Genomic DNA, 18,663 nt, shown 5'->3' on the forward strand with positions numbered 1-18,663 from the left:
CACTGAGCAAAGAGACAAAAGTCTGACAAACCATAATAATAAATCACATCTTGGAATGTTAAAGTTTTAAACCCAAAATAAAAGAGAAAACAGTACATCTTTTAGAAATATAGACTAAAAGAATAAAGTTGGAGCCAAATTTCTGGATGTTCTGTGAACATTTATTTTTATTATTTATTTTTATGTCTTTATTTATTTTTAAAGATTTTATTTATTTATTTGACAGAGAGGGGCAGTGAGAGATGGAACACCAGCAGGGGGAGTGGGAGAGGGAGAAGCAGGCTTCCCATGGAGCAGGGAGCCCAATGCAGGGCTCGATCCCAGGACCCTGGGATCATGACCTGAGCCGAAGGCAGACGCTTAACAACTGAGCCACCCAGGTGCCCCTATTTTTTTTTTTTTAAGAGAAAGAGCATGCATGTGTGAGCCAGGGTGGGAGTGGGGGTACCAGAAGGACGGAGAGAAAGAGAATCTTTTTTTTTAAAGATTTTTTTTATTTGACAGAGAGAGAGCACAAGCAGGGGAAACAGCAGAGGGAGAAGGAGACTCCCCGCTGAGCAGGGAGCCCCATGCAGGACTTGATCCCAGGACCCGGAGATCCCGACCTGAGCTGAAATCAAGAGTCAGAGGCCTAACGAACTGCGCCACCCAGGTGCCCCATGTTCTGTGAACAGTTTAATCCAAGTTCATTATAAAGCAGATAGGCTGGTATTGTTTTTGAGAATTAAAGCAACAGCAACAGCAAAAGAAAGGCCCTAAAAGGGGAAGAGGTGGGGGGCAGAAATCTAAGGAATCACACATACCTGGATCTAAAGGACATTCGTTCAGCTTGGCAAATTCTGCTGGAGTCTTCCCCGTAAGAACACAGTTTGAACTACGCAGCATTATAGGCATTCTGTTGAAAATAAAAGAAAAGATCACATAAAGATGGTCACTGGCAAAAGAGGTGAAAAGAGGAGGAACCGTGCCCTGTACACATCACCAAGGGGTTCACATTCCTCTTGGACATTTTAGAAAAGGCATAGGAGTGCCAGTTACATTAAGAGCCAAGTGAAATGGAGCACTTCCTTAGGTATTCTGCTCTTCTGGTTCAGAGAAGAAAAACTCAAATGTTTGGTTTCCTTCAACTTCGCGGACAGACTTGGTAATAGTCAGAAACGGCAACTCTTCACCCAAGGTCAGCAAAGGGACTCCCATTCGTTACGCAGAAATACCACAATGAACACAGTGTGAGAAACAAGAGACTATCAAGACTTACCGGCAATTTTAAGACCTAAGCAAAACTTCTACACGTGAAAAATACTAATTAAAAAATGTATGAATGCACTCCTACTCCATCTCCCATTAGATTTTCAGACAAAAGCAGAAATCCTGAGTTTTTAACAAATAGTGTCTAAAGTTGATGTACCAAGAAACAGAGGTATATACACAGCATTTAAAGTTACGGATGCAGTAACCACCAGAATAAGAGACACGGTCACGAGATGGGAACAGGACCGGGGTGAGGATGTACCAAGAAACAGAGGTATATACACAGCATTTAAAGTTACGGATGCAGTAACCACCAGAATAAGAGACACGGTCACGAGATGGGAACAGGACCGGGGTGAGGAACGGGGGAGGCTACTGCTTTGTGTTAAGTGCTCTCACATACTTTTGATTTGTTACCAAGTAGGAATATTACTTGGATTAAAATGAAACATTTTTTACTCAAAAAAACAAAGAAAAAACAAAACAAAACAAAACCAATAAAACCCAAACGCCACAACGCGTACACGAGGTCGTGTATCATGTGGCAGGTCCTGGTACATATAAGCACTCTGGCCCACAAAGGTCACTCACATGAGTGCAGTAAATGCAGTCACCTCTCCCAGAGTATGGCACGTAGCAGGTATTCACCAAACACTGGGTACATGCACACCCTTCCCTGCCTCCTCTTAACCAGGATGTAAACCCTAAATTGTACTAGGGATGCTTTGCACCTGCCTCTCCAGTCTGCCCCCTTCACAAATATTCAATCTGGGAAATAATTTATTAATGATCCAAGATTTAACTGGACATGACTGTAGTCCATACGTGAGAATAAGAGAAGGTCTAAAATGAAGATTAATATTCTGAAATCCCAACTTGTTTTCCTGACTGAAGAGTGAGGACAGGAGCGATACACACGGCCCCCTCCTTTGGGAGACTATAGGGGAAGGATCTGTTAATCCTGTGGGTTTCCACGTTACTCTGGACCTCTCCATCATAGCACTTACCAAGTGGTACTAGAGATCCGTAAGCCTGCCTTCCCCGGCAGCTGGGGATGAACAAGCCAACAGGAGTTGTGTCTAAGTATCTTCTGTTGAGCCAAGTACCCAGCACAGTGCAGGACAAGTGACAGGCAACTGGTGCATATTTCCTGAACCAATGGATATTTATTAAGCTCTTAGCACTTTAGAAGTGGGGGGAAAAACACTTGGGTGGGAACTGTTCACACTAAGTTTAAAGTCCAACACCATTATCAGATTCACAATATTGTGGGTTTCGTCCATTTCTACAGGTGAGCCAGTGTATTTTCCTAATAAGGAAAAGCAGATTGCGACAATGCTAGCTGACGTGATCCATCATTTCCAAACCCATTCCAGGCAAATAAGTAACTTCTCCCTTTAATACCGCGATATTGGAAAAGTTCAACTTCCAAGAAAAGTCAAACTTAAAATATACATGAATACACCAAGAAGACTAGCCCAGGAGAGTTCACTGAAATGCTATCTTACCTAATGTTTCCCTACAGCTGGGATTTCAGGAGGAAACGGAAGCATTCTCCTTAGCTTTACAGAAAAGGTTTCACAATAAAAAAGCACCACCACCACAGCCATGTGCGGGCCACTGCTCCGAGCACGCTGCTGGGCTGACTCACTGGGTCCCCGAAGACTCCGCGAAGTAGGCACTGTTCCCCACATTTTTCAGGTGAGGAAATGGGGCAAAGGAACTGTAGCACTTGCTCAAGGTCACCCCACAGGGCTAGCACGCAGGCTCCAACTCGGACATCGTTCCTCACCTGCCAATGGGTAAGGCGTTACGGATGATCCTCTGGCTGCCTCGGGTATATTCGATGTCCACTGTGATGGGGGCAGAGTACGTCATGTCCCGCAGACGGCACTGAAAGACAATCAGACAGCCACTGCTCCTCCTCCCTGGGAGAGAAAGGGTCCTGAAGCCTCCAAGAGCTCCATTTCCAGCAGGATAGTCCACACCGGACTGAGCTGCTGCAGGGGCTGCCATAACAGCATCAGGAGCGATGAGCCTGCCTTCTCCACAAAGGGAATGACGCCAGCCACTGATCCAGACACCCCCACGGCCTCTCTGCCCCCGCCAGCCCAGAAACGACACAATAACTCTGGTACTGACAGTCTTCTCGCTATCTGATGCCATCACCAGTCTGTTCCCATCTTTGAAGCAAATTAGATTATTCCCTGAAAACTGGGTCCATGGAAAGTAATCAATGTGGTTACCTTATTCAAAAAGTTAACAACCAGCATGATACCTAAAATATACACATACACAAACTAAAAAATTTAAACTATACTTCCTTTTATTCTACAAATAAACTAACTCTATCACAAAATTCCTTAACAAGCAGTATCCTATAGCACAAATCATTCAACACATCATATTAACAATTTCTGCATCATTTGGGGAACTTTAGAAACTACTTGTATGGGGACGCCTGGGTGGCTCAGTGGGTTAGGCGGTTGCGTTCGGCTCAGGCCATAATCCTGGGATCGAGCCCCGCATTGGGCTCCTTGCTCAGTGGAGAGCCTGCTTCTCCCTCTGCCATGTGCTCGCTCTCTCCCTCTCTTTCTGACAAATAAATAAAATCTTTAAAAAAAGAAAAGAAAAGAAACTACTGGTGTGTGCTTTAGTTTGACGAGGTGATGACTCGCTAAATGATGCCCTTACCTGAGCCATGATCAGACCGGCAAAGCCACGAAACTCTTGAAGCTTCCCTGTTTTTTAGATGGTCATCAGGTTGCTTGTACTCTCAAAAAGAGAGTTTCTCTGAACATCAACCGTGGCAATTCATGGCACTGAATCCTCTATGCCTTCAACTGAACTGAAGGCAGATTTAAACTTTTTCTTTCTTTCCCAGTGCCTGGGATCTTAAAATATTAGGTATCTCTATTAATGATGAATGACAATTGCTTATTTTGTATTTAATTAGACTGAGCCTCCCTCTTTAGGCCACACCAAAGGTGACGTGGCATGGAAGTTCGGAGTGTGCACCTTACTGCCTGTGCTCAATCCTGGCTCTACCACCTCAGTTCTGAATAACCCTTCTGCGCCTTGGTCTCATCGTACGTAAAGTGGGAATGAGAATAATTTTAATTCTCAAGAGTATAAACATATATTTTTAGAATAGTGCCTGGTACAGAGTATTATACAGATACTACCTCATTTTTATTAAAAAAAAAAAAAAAAACACCTAATATAATGCCCATGATGGGGCATTTACCACAGATGTGGTAAAAACGGGGACCCTTTCCATTGGCCCCAAACTACCCCACGAGCTCTCTCTGTCCCCCTCAGCCCCTCTGTCATTACAGGAGTGGGGCTGGGCTGGGGGGTCTGCAACGCCAGCACCCCGCCACTCCTGCCGTGGGTCCCCTGACTGCCCACTCACCTGCTCTCCCACTCTCCCCGCCTCTCCAAGGCTCAAAATCCCTCTAAGAAATCTTCGTGTCCTCTTTCCCTGACTACAATAACACCCACACGTGTTTTCTCCAACATCAGGAAGAATAATTATGACAACTGTGGCCTCAGGCTTCTCAAACGACTTCAACCTACTTTGTCTTCTCTCTACACTTGGTAATACAGTTCAAAAGTTAACAAACTGAGGGCTTCAGAGGGGAGGGGGTGGGGGAATGGGATAGGCTGGTGATGGGTAGTAAGGAGGGCACGTGTTGCATGGTGCACTGGGTGTTATATGCAACTAATGAATCATCGAACTTTACATCAGAAACCAGGGATGTACTGTATGGTGACTAACATAATATAATAAAAAAACATTAAAATTTAAAAAAAAAGTACTTTAGAGCACACACACACAAAAAAATGACTTGGAAATTGCTAATTGGCTGCCTAGTTCTTAAAAATTGGAAAACTCCAGCAAAACGGAATGCGAAGTGGGGAAAGAGTGGTACACATGCTTTCCAACATTCCGAACCTCACCACTTCCTACTTAACACAACTTCCCTTCCTGCGCCTTCTAGGCATTCCAGTGTGCAACCCCTGCTGTCGGTTCCACGTGCTCTGTTATTTTACTCTCTCCACAGAGTATGAACTCCTTGAGGAAGGAGAGGGTCTCACTGCTTTTGTATCTCTCAATGCTGAGGCACAAAATAAATGTTCAATTGACACTCGACGCTCAGTGATTAAGTAACACCAACATTTAGCTGTGTGAAGTGTCTGGTTCCATGATTATACTTCGTCTGACGTTGCTCAGACAACAACCCTAACATTCTAACAACTTACTTATTGTTTAGTAAAGGTTCCTCTGCCACTTCTCCTAATTGCTCAACACTTTAGCTTTACATTAACACAAACTACATAAATCTACAAAAATCACTTTTTTTCCTAAATCAATTCCAAATTATGGACACTAAATGGAAGAATTTCCAGAGGAATCTAGAATGTGTTAAAAGCCAATAAACAGGCCTGTTCTACAATTCTTTGTCTGCAGCTCTGCTAAAATCCTGGTATTCAAATTTTCTTCCCATCCATCTCTTACAACAGACTCCGAGCCCCTGCCCTTGGTCTCCTCTCCCTAACACAATGCCTGCTGACCCTCAAAAAATGTGGTCAGTAACCTCTGCAAATGCACAGCACAGGGTCCTAGGCACAGGTGGCTGGCTGGGGCAGGGGCAAGGGGAGGGCTGCTCAAAAGCGCAGAAGCAGGGACGCAGACGGGACACAGTTACGCAACAGCACACGTTAACCAGGATCCGATGACAAACTAAATCGTGCTGAATTGTTTCCAGATACGGTATTATATAAATGCTAATTTATTTGGTTATCTTTGTCTCATAGGAGATACTTTTTCCCTGTTTTTAAATCATTTTAAGAGCATATATTAAGGCAAACTCTTTGAGTTAAGGCAAACAAATCCAGTTATGGTAAGGTAGATTATTACCTCATGAGGGGACACTGGTCTAGTTACATTGAAGCTTTCTTCAACATCAGGAAGCCCCACATAGATATTAAGATACCTGAAAAGCAAATTATTCCATGACCAATTATACCTTTTCAAAGAACATATAAACAAACAAGCTATTTTCCTCCCAAATACAAGGATTATACTTTGACAAATACTTACCCTGATAAGAATGACATCAAATTAAAAATTATAATTTGAGATCCTCTTGATGTGATAGTACAAACAGCTCTACCAAGGAGGGAAAATACTAGCTAAGTCTTTTTTAAGAAATTACTATAAATCTCTCTTTAAAAATACTGGAAAGACAGCTCTCTAAAGATAATATTTAATGAAAAGAGCTATTATTCATGTACAAAAGAAGAGGTTTTAAGGGTGAAAAACATAGCTCTTCCTCGACTCACAGTGGGGTGACAGCCTAATAAAGCCATCATAAGTTGAAAAGACTATGAAGTCAAAAATTCATTTACCATCCCTAACCTACCAACCATCGTAGCTTAGCCTGGCCTACCTTAAAGGTGCTCAGAATAATTACATTAGCTTATACTTGGGGAAAATCATTTAACACGGAGCCTATTTGAAGATAAAGTGTTAAGTACCTCATGTAATTCACTGAATACTGGACAGAAAGTGAAAAGCAGAATGACTGTGTGTCGGTTGTTGACCCTCGTGACTGTGGGGCTGGCCGGGAGCTGTGGCCACACTGCCCAGCACAAGAGCATTGCACGCTAGCCTGGGAAAAGATCAAAATTCAAAGTACAGTTTCTACCAAATGTGTCTAGTTTTCATACCATCATAAAGTTGAAAAACTGTTAAGCTGAATCACTGTGTATGAACCACCGTGCATACAATGAGCATATAATGCGCTCATTATGGCAAAAGAAACACAGGAAGAACGCAGAAACGAATACCTACCGGGAGTGTCTGGCAACAGGATGGAAAGAACGGGGACGGGAGTGACAATTTCCTGAAAATACTTTTTTCTACAGGTCTAACTCTTACAATTATGTTTCACACACTCAACAAGTAAATGCATAATTAAAATCGAGCAGGACGCAGAAGGGGACCCAAAATGGAACACAAACGCCACAGCCTTACAAATGAGTAATGTGACTGCACTGAAAAGGTGGAAAAGCAAACAAGTCTGAGTAGCTTTGGAAACGGTATTTTGCTTGGATGCTGTAGAGATAAAGACAAAAAAGCAATATACAGATATTGTACTCTAATTAGTAAATTTTATTCTCACAGAGGTTATCAATTAGCAATTCTGAAACTACGTATATTCTGGGACTGAATAAATAGGTATAAATAGTGTGGGTAATGAGAGCCAGGTTTCTCATTTTAGGGACAGAACTTACAAATAAGGAAAGAGGTCAGTCAGAATGAGTCCCTTGGAGTTGAACAGAAATAGGAGCTATCGGTATACTGGTTTTTTATATCAAAATGGATAGGATACGGAAACATCGAGGTATGTGTGCCTGGTAGTATACATACACATACATATTTCCTTGCTCCGTCTACCGAGGCTTTAGGATCCCTATCTTGGTTTTTAAACACAATAGTACAGAAAAGGAGACTAGGACTCCTTGAGGGAAATGGGTGATTCCAGGCTGGCGCAGGGAAAATACCAGATCAACCACGTCTCATGGCGACAGAAAGTGAAGTGGTGCTTAAACATTAACTAGGGTGTGCTGCAAGGACACAGCAGTCAACCCTCCCATGGTCAAAGCTGGGATGATTGGAGCAGTAAAATGATACTACTGGATTATGATCCATAGAGTAAGCTATACGTGAGTTTATATTAATATAAAGAAAATTAAAGAGATAAATGAAGGGAAGCAGCAGCTCTTCCTTCCAACAGAATTCCAGTATTAATGAACAAGGAACAATGGCAAGAAAGCCTCACCAACAGGTAAACACACAGCAGTAATTGTTATAAGAACCGTCCTTGATGCTAAAATTAGTGGGTAAGCTATCTGCATAATATCAAAAGATGTCCGCCTAAGACACTTATTACGAAAGGAAAAATCGTAATTCTACAGTGGACAAACCTGCATATACCACCTTAATCGGGAGAACAAAGTTAAAACCACCAATAGTAGAATATACTGACAGCTCTACCCCTGATACGATGCAGTGAAGATAGCACCAAACGTTACTTCTGTGCCAAAAATGTATAAGCCAACTGAATCATGAGCAAACATCACACAAACCCAAATGGCAGGACCTCCCACAGAACAACAGATCAGAATTCTTCAAAAGTGTCAAGGTGATAAAAGACCAAGAAAGTCTGAGGAACTGTCACAGGCTGGCAGAGGCTGAAGAGACATGAGAACTAATCATCATGTTGGGCTCTGGATTGAATCCTGGGCCAGAAAAAAGACATGAGTGGGAAAGCTTGAAATGAGACGTGCAGAGTAGTTGCCAGTATTGTATCAGTGCTAACTGCCTGGGTCTGCTAATTGTGGTTTGGTTACGTAAGATGTTAATATTAGCACAGGCTGGGCGAAGGATAATATGGAACTCTTTGTACTATTTTGGTAATTTTTCTCTAAATTTAAAAGTGTTCTAAAAAATTGTTTAAACCTGGTTCAGTCCTTTTCAAGCGTAACTCTACTTGTTATAATTAGTTTACCAATTAAAAATTGAGTACTTATCTTATTAACCAGATAAAGACAGTTATTTTGATAGAGTTTTGGTAACAACCACATTCACTTTAAAAAACGTTAGACGTAATCAAAGCAGCAAGTCAAGAGTAGCTGATCCCTTACTTCAAGTACCACATGGGGTCGGCATCGCTCGTGACCTTCTCATTGGCTTTCATTATCTTCTTTATCTGCAGTGGAAAGAGCACCATTAGGAACGTCTCTGGCTTCCACCAATTCTCGTCTCCGCTTTTTTTTCTTTTTTAAGTAGGCTCCACACCCAAGGTGGGGCTCGAACCCACGACCCTGAGATCGAGTCCCCTGCTCTACTTACTGAGCCCACCAGGCGACCCTCTCTCTGTTTCTAAGCCCTGCTGCTTACCTCCACATTAATGAAATAGTTGAATGAATCTATATGCTGTTTCACAAGGCCTTTCACCTAAACAGACAAAAAATAGAAAGTAGGTTAGCAACAATACAGCATACTGTCATAGACTCTAACCATAGGTGATCTTCAGATTTTTCTCAAAACTAAAGTGAGAAAAAAAAATCCACAAATGTCACTTGGTAGAACTTTACATTTATGCGTCCTCATTTCACGTCTCCTCCATCCTAATACATCCTCAAATTTTCCTCCTTGAGAATCAATCTGGCCCTTGGAATTCAAGATAGGAGTATCTGAACATACCTAATGACTCCCCATAAGCTAACAAATGAGGCAAGATTTTCTCTGCATACTTTTAATTTACAAAAAATCCAAGAAACAAGATACAGCAATTGAGCATCGTTTCTTCAACCCTCAAAAACGCCTGTTTTCTTTTCTGTCTTTCCCTATCTGGGCAATTTCGAAAAATGAGGATTTTTATTAAGAAAATTGATTTGCGAATGTTGAACCACCCTTGCATCCCAGGGATGAATCCCACTCGGTCATGACAGATAATGCTTTTAATGTACTGTTGGATCCTATTAGCTAGGATCTTGTTCAGAATTTTGGCGTCCATATTCACCAGGGATATTGGTCTGTAATTCTCCTTTTTGATGGGGTCTTTGCCTGGTTTGGGGATCAAGGTAATACTGGCCTCATAGAATGAGTTTGGTAGTTTTCCTTCTGTTTCTATTTTTTGAAACAGCTTCAGGAGAATATGTATTATTTCTTCTTTGAATGTTTGGTAGAATTCCCCGGGGAATCCCACTTCATTGAGATAAAAAGCTTCTGCACAGCCAAGGAAACCATCAAAAAAACTAAGAGGCAGCCCACGGAATGGGAGAAGATATTTGCAAATGACACTACAGATAAAAGATTAGTATCCAAGATCTACAAAGAACTTCTCAAACTCAATACACAAGAAACAAATAATCAAATCAAAAAATGGGCAGAAGATATGAACAGACACTTTTCCAATGAAGACATACAAATGGCTAACAGACACATGAAAAAATGTTCAAAATGATTAGCCATCAGGGAAATTTGAATCAAAACCACACTGAGATACCACCCTACGCCAGTTAGAATGGCAAAAATTGACAAGGCAGGAAACAACAAATGTTGGAGAGGATGTGGAAAAAGGGGATCCCTCCTACATTGTTGGTGGGAATGCAAGTTGGTACAGCCACTTTGGAAAACAGTGTGGAGGTCCCTTAAAAAGCTAAAAATTGAGCTACCCTATGATCCAGCAATTGCACTACTAGGTATTTACCCCAAAGATACAAATGCAGTCAAGAGAAGGGCCATATGCACCCCAATGTTCATAGCAGCAATCCACAATAGCCAAAGCGTGGAAGGAACCGAGATGCCCTTCAACAGATGACTGGATTAAGAAGATGTGGTCCATTTATACAATGGAATATACTCAGCCATCAGAAAGAACGATTACACAACATTTGTAGCAACATGGACAGGACTGGAGGAGATAATGCTAAGCGAAATAAGTCAAGCAGAGAAAGACAATTATCATATGGTTTCTTTCATCTATGGAACATAAGAAGTAGGAAGATCGGTAGGAGAAGAAAGGGAAGAAGAAAGGGGAGGTAAACAGAAGGGGGAATGAACCATGAGAGACTGTGGACTCTGGGAAACAAACTGAGGGCTTCAGAGGGGAGGGGGGTGGGGGATTGGGATAGGCTGGTGATGGGTATTAAGGAGGGCACGTATTGCATGGTGCACTGGGTGTTATACGCAAGTAATGAATCATGGAACTTTACATCAAAATCTAGGGATGTACTGTATGGTGACTAACATAATATAATAAGAAATTATTATTAAAAAAAAAAGAAAATTGAAAATCACTGCATTAGAAATTGAAAGGCAGGTGAATTCACAGGACCCCAAAGCAGATACAAGCCAGCAGAGACTTCCCTTTCATCTCAGAAGTCAGAAACAACCACACAGATAGTGCGGTGTGCTACGGAAAACAATGAAACAGTAACACAGACTCCAAAGTCTGAGAATTTCAAAGGCCTGTATGTGTTCTTTTTTTCAATATTAATCTTCAAGCACAATGGGTTCAGCACTGCTAGAACATTCCTAACACATAATCAGATCCTTCGCTTTAATTATACTTCCTCGTTGGGATCTCACTGGCTTACAAAAAAACCATCCCATTTAGAAGCAGTCCTAATTATTGGGGATAAAATTCAACCTTTTATAGTGAGCTGAGGTCTGCCTTCCTCCAGTTTCCACCCCTTGGACTTAACTGTCCTTCTAGAGAGAAAGGCCTGCTCTCAGACAGTCTGTTTATTTACAACATAAAATTTACAACTCTCCTTCATGTTGTTGCGTCCAGGATGACCTATTCAACTATGTCTCACACGGATGCCTTCCAGACCCTTCCTTCAGCAGCAGATGGCCTGCTCCTGGGCATGCTCCACTTGGTCAATGTTCCTCCTAATGTGGGCACCCTGAACTCACTGACAAGGTTCTCAACAGTCTGACCAGCACACAGTGGGGCTACTGCCTCCCTCATTCTGGATATTATACTACCACTATTAAAAAAAAAAAATTCAGGGGCGCCTGGGTGGCACAGCGGTTAAGCGTCTGCCTTCGGCTCAGGGCGTGATCCCGGCGTTGTGGGATCGAGCCCCACATCAGGCTCCTCCGCTATGAGCCTGCTTCTTCCTCTCCCACTCCCCCTGCTTGTGTTCCCTCTCTCGCTGGCTGTCTCTAGCTCTGTCGAATAAATAAATAAAAATCTTAAAAAAAAAAAATTCAACGCCACGTTACTGACTCATCAACTAAAACTCAAAAAGTAATGTTTATTTTCACAAAACAATGCTATTGAGTCAAACACATCCAATTTGGTATTTGTACAAAACCAAGTACAGGGATTTACATTCATCCCTCTTCACTGTTGTCATCCCAGCCTAAGAACTGAGTCTTGATTCTGTTGGCCAACAGCGTTGGCAGCCTTATAAGCTTTGCATTTCTGTCTTCAATTATGTACTAAAATCTTTGTACCTTTATTTTTGGACAACTATATTTCAAGGTGATCTGAGTAAAGGAGAATCCCAAGTTTGAGTGAATGAATGAATGAATAAATATAATGACCAAAGTCTTAGGTCTCTAAGAATTCTCACTCTCTTCTTGGACTGTATGACATCAGTTGTCTCCTTTTTCTTTTAATCATAAATATCACCTTTCTCCTCTGCTTATATATACTTCCTTAAAAAAAAAAGTTATAATTAAAAAAACAAAAACAAAAAACCCATCCCTTCCCTTGACCTTATTACCATTTTATTTCATTCTTGGTCACTCTTCTTAAAAGCTCTTTAACAGCTTCCTATTGCTGTTAGAAGAAAAGCCAATGTCCTTAATGTGGCTTTCAAATCCGGCCAGCAATCTGGCCCTGACAGCCTCCCCAGAACCACTCCCCAGCGCTCTCCCTTCTGCCTATAACACAAAACTAAGTCAGATAAGACTCTACTTATTCTTCAAGTCTCCAAGCTTTCACTTAGCCTGCTTTCAACATCCAACCACGTTGTACTACGTATCAGCACTTGAATTTCTTCTTTGTGCCAAATAATAATCCACTGCAGCACCACTGTATGGACTGACCATATTTTATTTATCCATCCATCGGCTGATGGCCATTTGGGTTGTTTCTACTTTTTGGCTATTATGAACATGTATGTACAAGCTTTGTGCGGACATGAGTTTTCATTTCTCTTAAGTAGGAGTAGAATTGCTGGATCATACGGTAACTCTGTTTAACCATTTGAGGAATGGCCAGGCCGTTGTCCATAGTAGTTGCAATATTTTACATTCCCACCAGTAGGGTTCCAATTTCCCCACATCCTCATCAACATTTGTTATTACCGTTCTTTTTGATCACTGACATGCTAGTGGGTGTCAAGTGATCTATCATTGTGGTACCCCCTATGTCTTAGTATAAGCTCTTTTTTTTTTTTAAAGATTTTATTTATTTATTTGACAGAGCTAGAGACAGCCAGCGAGAGAGGGAACACACGCAGGGGGAGTGGGAGAGGAAGAAGCAGGCTCCTAGCAGAGAAACCTGATGTGAGGCTCGATCCTAGAACACTGGGATCACGCCCTGAGCCAAAGGCAGACGCTTAACGACTGCGCTACCCAGGCGCCCCCTTAGTATAAGCTCTTTAAAAGTGAACTGAAGCCCTCCACTAACCTAATATTCAGCAGTTCCTGTGACTATCCACTCATCCGTTCCAGCCAAACAGACTGGCCACCATTCCTCACAGACTCTGTGGAGGCTTTTATCATGGCATGCTCCCTGCATTAGACCTTTCAGCCGACGTAAATCCTGTCCTCCTAAGATGGGGTTTATGTCTCACCTCGTTTGGGAGACCTTCCCTGACCACCTGTGGTGTCTCTCTTGCCAACCCCACTTCGCTACTGTGTATACGACATCCTATCTCTAAAATTAGATGACCACTCTCCCAACCAGCACCTTACATATAGTCAGGGAAACTCCCTTAAAATCCCTTGTATTTCTAAAATACAGCAAATTACATAGTTGTGCACAGTCAAAAATTATTAGTGGTAATAAACAATCTTTAAGAGAGATGAATTCAACTTTTTTCATTTGAAAAATAAACAATTATTATTAAATGTTAAACAATTACCTTCAAAAATGCTGGAAGCAGCCTCCATTTTTCCTGTGAAACAAAACAAGAGGAGTGTCAGCACTCTGTGGCAGCAACCACAATATTTTCATAAGAAGTTATTTTAATATACCAAAAATGACTTACTTTATCACAGAAAACAAAAGAACATAAACCAAAATGAAAAGGACAATTTTAAAATTGTAACCACTTTCATGGAAAATCATAGATGTGTGTATGTGCATACAAATATACATATATACACACATATACCACCCAGTTCTTAAACAGAATATACTTTAATCTTTTGATGATTCAAGGTTCCAAGCATTTTTCATACATTATTTTATTGCCATGACGCCTCCCGAGCAAGCAACATTTGCCAGTTTGAGACAGGGAAAGTTAGTGTCAGAGTCCTGGGAAGCTGGATCTCTTAGCCCAAAAAGTGTTTTTTCCCTCCCATATTTTCTCAACTAGTGTCTGGTCAAAGCTCGTCTCACGGCTGCGAGAGGACGGCATACGAGGTATTTATCTCCTATAAATACCTGCAAACATGCGCAGTGCTCGAGTTCTTAGGCCTGCTTTTTATACCTTCCTGAGGTTGTACAAGGCTGAGATGCTCAGTCTCTTTTCATGTATGGCATCTACTCTGCTAATGGGAAATCTGACAAACGGTTAGAAACGAGTCTAAAGTAAGAATACATAGTTTCTGAGTAAGGGCCTAAGGACCGCACAGGACCTGGCAGCAGCTGTAAAAACTCTAACTTTCACCCTGAGTGACGTAAGAAGCATCGGAAGGTTCTGAGCAAAAGAGTGATGTGATGATGACTCATCTTAACTGGCTCACTCTAGCTGCTGGGTTGAGAACAGACAAGGTTAGAAGCAGAGAACTGACTCAGAACTTTACTGAAATACTCCAGGCCAATGGTAACAGTACGGATAGTGAGACATTGTAGTTAGGAGACACAATCAAAGCCAACGGGACTTGAGCATAGATTAGATAGAGACTCTGAAGAAGAGGAGTCAGGACCGACACCCCAGAGTTGCCATTCGTGGAGACAAGGAGGCAGGGACACTGCCGAGCAGCAGGTAAGGAGTGGAGGGGTCATCAGGAGTTTGGCTGGGAGCATGTTCAGCTTGGTATATCCATTAGACAGTAGGGGACATGTCAAAGAGACAACAAATAGGGGTCTGGAACTTGAGAAGAGAGTGGCCTAAAGATATAAATTAGGGAGAGATCCATGGATGGAGGACAATTAAAGCCACATAATGGATGAGATCACCTCAGGAGTGTGGATGGAGAAGAGTTCCATGCAATGAGCTCACCAACACTCCAACGTGTAGAGAGGAGCAGCAGAAGGCAGATCCAGCAATGAGGAGTGACAAGGAGTGGCCAGGGAGGGAAGTAAAACACATTTTTTAAGAAAGAAGAAAGGTGGGGGCAGGGGGTGTATCTGTATCTTCCTCTCAATGTTGCTGTGGCCCTAAAACTGCTCTAAAAAAAGTAAGTCTACTAAAAAAAGTAGAAGGCAGTCAGGAAAAAGTAATCTATGATAATAGAAATCGAATAAATTCAAAAGGGTTCATAAGGGAAATTTCTGGGATGATGGAAATGTTCTAGATCTTGTATTGGGTGGTAGTTATTTGGGTATACGTAACTGTCAAAACAAATACAACTGAACACTTCAGATCGGTGCATTTTATTATATGTAAATCTACAAAGAGGAATGAGAAAAAAATCCAGAAGGAACTATGTGAGTAGAGAAGAAAGATCTGAGGGCAGAATAGGGAAGGAGGTGGGAACGGTGCTGAAAAAGTAAATAGTGGCCAGACTGAAGAGAACCTTATAAACATGGGTAAGATGTTAAATTTTGCTCTAAGAGCACAGGGTAGAGATTGAAGAATTTTAATCAAGAGAGCAACACGATCATATTTGTGTATTTAAACTGATGGTAAAATATTACTGATGGCTCTGGCTACAGAGCAGAGAACGGTGGGAGTGAGACAAGTTGGCAGCCTAGAAGTAAGAGAGGACAGCGGTTCCAACTTGGAGAATAGTGGGAAATTTCAGATTTGAGTGTATTTAGTAGGCAGGATCCTAAGATGTGATGGTGGATTGGACACAGAAGGCCAGGAAGAGGAATTGCTATTCCTGATTCAGAAGCCTGGGACTATGGTTCTGGTTCCTTCACAACTATGGAAACTCAACCAAGATATATAAATCCTTCAGGCTTATCCCCTCAGGTCTTTCAAGAAGCAGTTGGTCTATAGTTAAGGACGCTTTCGTGAGGGAAAACTAAACTAAAATCCGACTGCCAGAGTCCAAAATCCAGATCAGCCACTTACCAGCTTTCTGACACTGCATTAATTACATAATCTCTCTGGACCTCAAAAATCTTCGTTGGCAAAATGGGATGAAAATAGTACTTATTTCAGAGAATTAATTAAAATAATACAACGCATGTTAGGCTTAAACAGAGCCTGTCAGATAGCAAGTGGTCAGTAAATGCTGGCTCTTAACTCTTAAAGAGTTAAAAAATAAATACATAAAAATCCAGTATTGCCCGACAATCATCAGTGTGTGGCACTCATGGATTAAATCCGATGGACTAATCATAATGCAACTCACTAATCTGCCAATAATTATAAATAAATTCTTATAATCCAACAGATTTACCGATCATGTCACTCTCCTGCTTAAACCCTTCAATAGCATCTCATCGCTCCTTCGGAGGTCTACAGATCCAAACCATCCATAGTCAGGACCCTCACCTACCCCTTTCTCCTCTTTCTTCCTCTACTTTTCATCCCTCTAGTACCACGGGGCTGCAGTTCCTGGGAAACATCAGACGGTCTGACAGTCTTACCTACCGGGGTGCTCAAGTGTCCTGTTCCTCTACCTGAAAGCTCTCCCTGGCCAGTTTCTCCACTTCCCCCATTCCCTGCCAATCAAGACTGAGGCCCAGAGGGGTTATGTGTGCCTTTCCAGAAAGTAAAATTATGTCCACAGCTGAACTTCATTAGGGAGCTCACGGGAGGGCTAACTTCCCTGATAAAAGGTATGGAGCTACTCCAAAATACAGATTTTATTCTTTTTTTTATTCAAAAGATATTGAATAAATTTTCAGAGCTTTTAAAATACTCCTGCAGCCCAAACTTGAGTTCCGGGTTAAAAGGATGACTAGCCCGGGATTCAGACGACGTGGTTCCACCGCCACGAGCAAATGTGGACCTCACGAAAGCGTCCTCTCTAATCCCGCGCGGATGCACTACGCGCCCCCCGATAGGCGCGAGGTCCAATCCCGCCCCGACACACACGAACACGGAAGGGGCCCCCAGCCCTGAACGGCGAGCGCGCGGGGCTGCTCCGCCCGCACACCGCCGGCTGAGCGCTACTCGGAGATGGACCCCTCCACGTGCACGCGGCTGCCCGCACCGGAAGAGACCCGCTCCGGCACCCGGAGCATGCGCAGAGCTGCCGCACCCGCCGCTCCGCCACGAGAGCTCTCGGGGCAACGCCTCCTGCCGACGCTCCCGGCCCCTTCCGCTCCCCGCCCGCCGTCCTCACCTCTACAGTGGGGATGGGCGCAGCCAGTTGCTCCGGGGTCAGGTTCCCGAATTCTTCCGCAAGCACGTCCATGCTGCGCTGCTCACGACGATGGTAGACACAAGGAGAACCCCCACGACCGCTTTCGCTGCCCCCGAGTAAACTGCAGCACCCGTGAAGGGCGGTGCGCGGAGGCCTAAATGGTCCCCGCCGCGCAGGTTAAGTGGTGGTGTGACAGAAACGTTCCGCCTGCTCCCGGCCCGAACCTGTGGTGGAACCCGGATGTGGCCGAGGCGAAGCTGGGGAACTGCGCCCCCTGCTGTTGCTTGGAGGCCTCCTCCGGCTAATCTTAACCAGCGGACAGGTTTAGTGCCAATTATCCCATAACTGAGACCAGTAAAGCGTTATTGGTTGTAATTTTTTTAATAATTCAAAGAAAAGGGTAAACAGATAATTTGCGCAACTTGAGTCACCGAGGCAGAGGATTCATTTAATCCAATCCAAAACTACACACTGTATGGTGTGGAAAAATAGGAAACTTAAATGCTTAGTAGTAGGGGATTGGTTAAAAAAATTATGGTACCTGTGTGTGATGGAATATTATGCAACCAACAAAATGACCTAAAGTGAGAAGGGATTAACTCACTAGAGAGTAGAGTAGGACAGTTATTAAGACAATGTTATATTCTCAAAGGACTGGAGAAAAGATCCAAGAACAAATACCGGGATGTAGAGAAATTTAATATGAAAATATGATACTTCAAATCAGGCAAAGATGGGTTATCCAATAAATGGTATTGGAACAGCTGATTAGCCATTTAGGAAAAAAATTTAAGTAAATCCTATATGGCTTAGGTATTTAAATGTTAAAGATTTAAAAGAAAATGTGAGATTGAGATTGTGAAGTCTTCAAGGACAGCAGCACAGAAATCCTAACGGGAAATACTCATAGATTTGGTAATATAATGGTAATGATAGTTTTATGATTTCATGAAAATGCAAAGTTTTCTGAATAGATTTTTTTAAAGATTTTATTTATTTTCTTGAGAGAGAGAGAGCAAGCACAAGTGGAGGGGAGAGGCAGAGGGAGAAGCAGACTCCCCATTGAGCAGGGAGCCCAACCCTGGGGCTTGATCCCAGGACTCTGGAATCATGACCTGAGCCAAAGGCAGATGCGCTTAACCGACTGAGCCACGCAGGCA

General features: G+C 42.6%; 1 protein-coding gene across 1 annotated transcript in view; it reads right to left on the reverse strand.

The window, feature by feature from the left end:
- POLR3B (RNA polymerase III subunit B) overlaps nucleotides 1-17,720 on the reverse strand; it is a 107,023-nt gene extending 89,303 nt beyond the window's left edge. Inside the window, exons 1-7 of the mRNA XM_045779423.2 lie at nucleotides 17,483-17,720; nucleotides 13,936-13,968; nucleotides 9,224-9,280; nucleotides 8,968-9,032; nucleotides 6,176-6,251; nucleotides 3,044-3,144; nucleotides 804-895 (exon numbers count right to left, since the gene is read on the reverse strand). Of these exons, the coding sequence (XP_045635379.1) occupies nucleotides 804-895; nucleotides 3,044-3,144; nucleotides 6,176-6,251; nucleotides 8,968-9,032; nucleotides 9,224-9,280; nucleotides 13,936-13,968; nucleotides 17,483-17,554 (496 nt within the window). The 5' untranslated portion in view covers nucleotides 17,555-17,720. The remainder of the gene's footprint in view (nucleotides 1-803; nucleotides 896-3,043; nucleotides 3,145-6,175; nucleotides 6,252-8,967; nucleotides 9,033-9,223; nucleotides 9,281-13,935; nucleotides 13,969-17,482) is intronic.
- Nucleotides 17,721-18,663: the final 943 nt, after the last annotated feature.

Source organism: Ursus americanus, chromosome 17 (assembly GCF_024610735.1).
Source record: "Ursus americanus isolate L20-20 chromosome 17, mUrsAme1.1.p, whole genome shotgun sequence".
NCBI classification, from domain to species: domain Eukaryota; kingdom Metazoa; phylum Chordata; class Mammalia; order Carnivora; family Ursidae; genus Ursus; species Ursus americanus.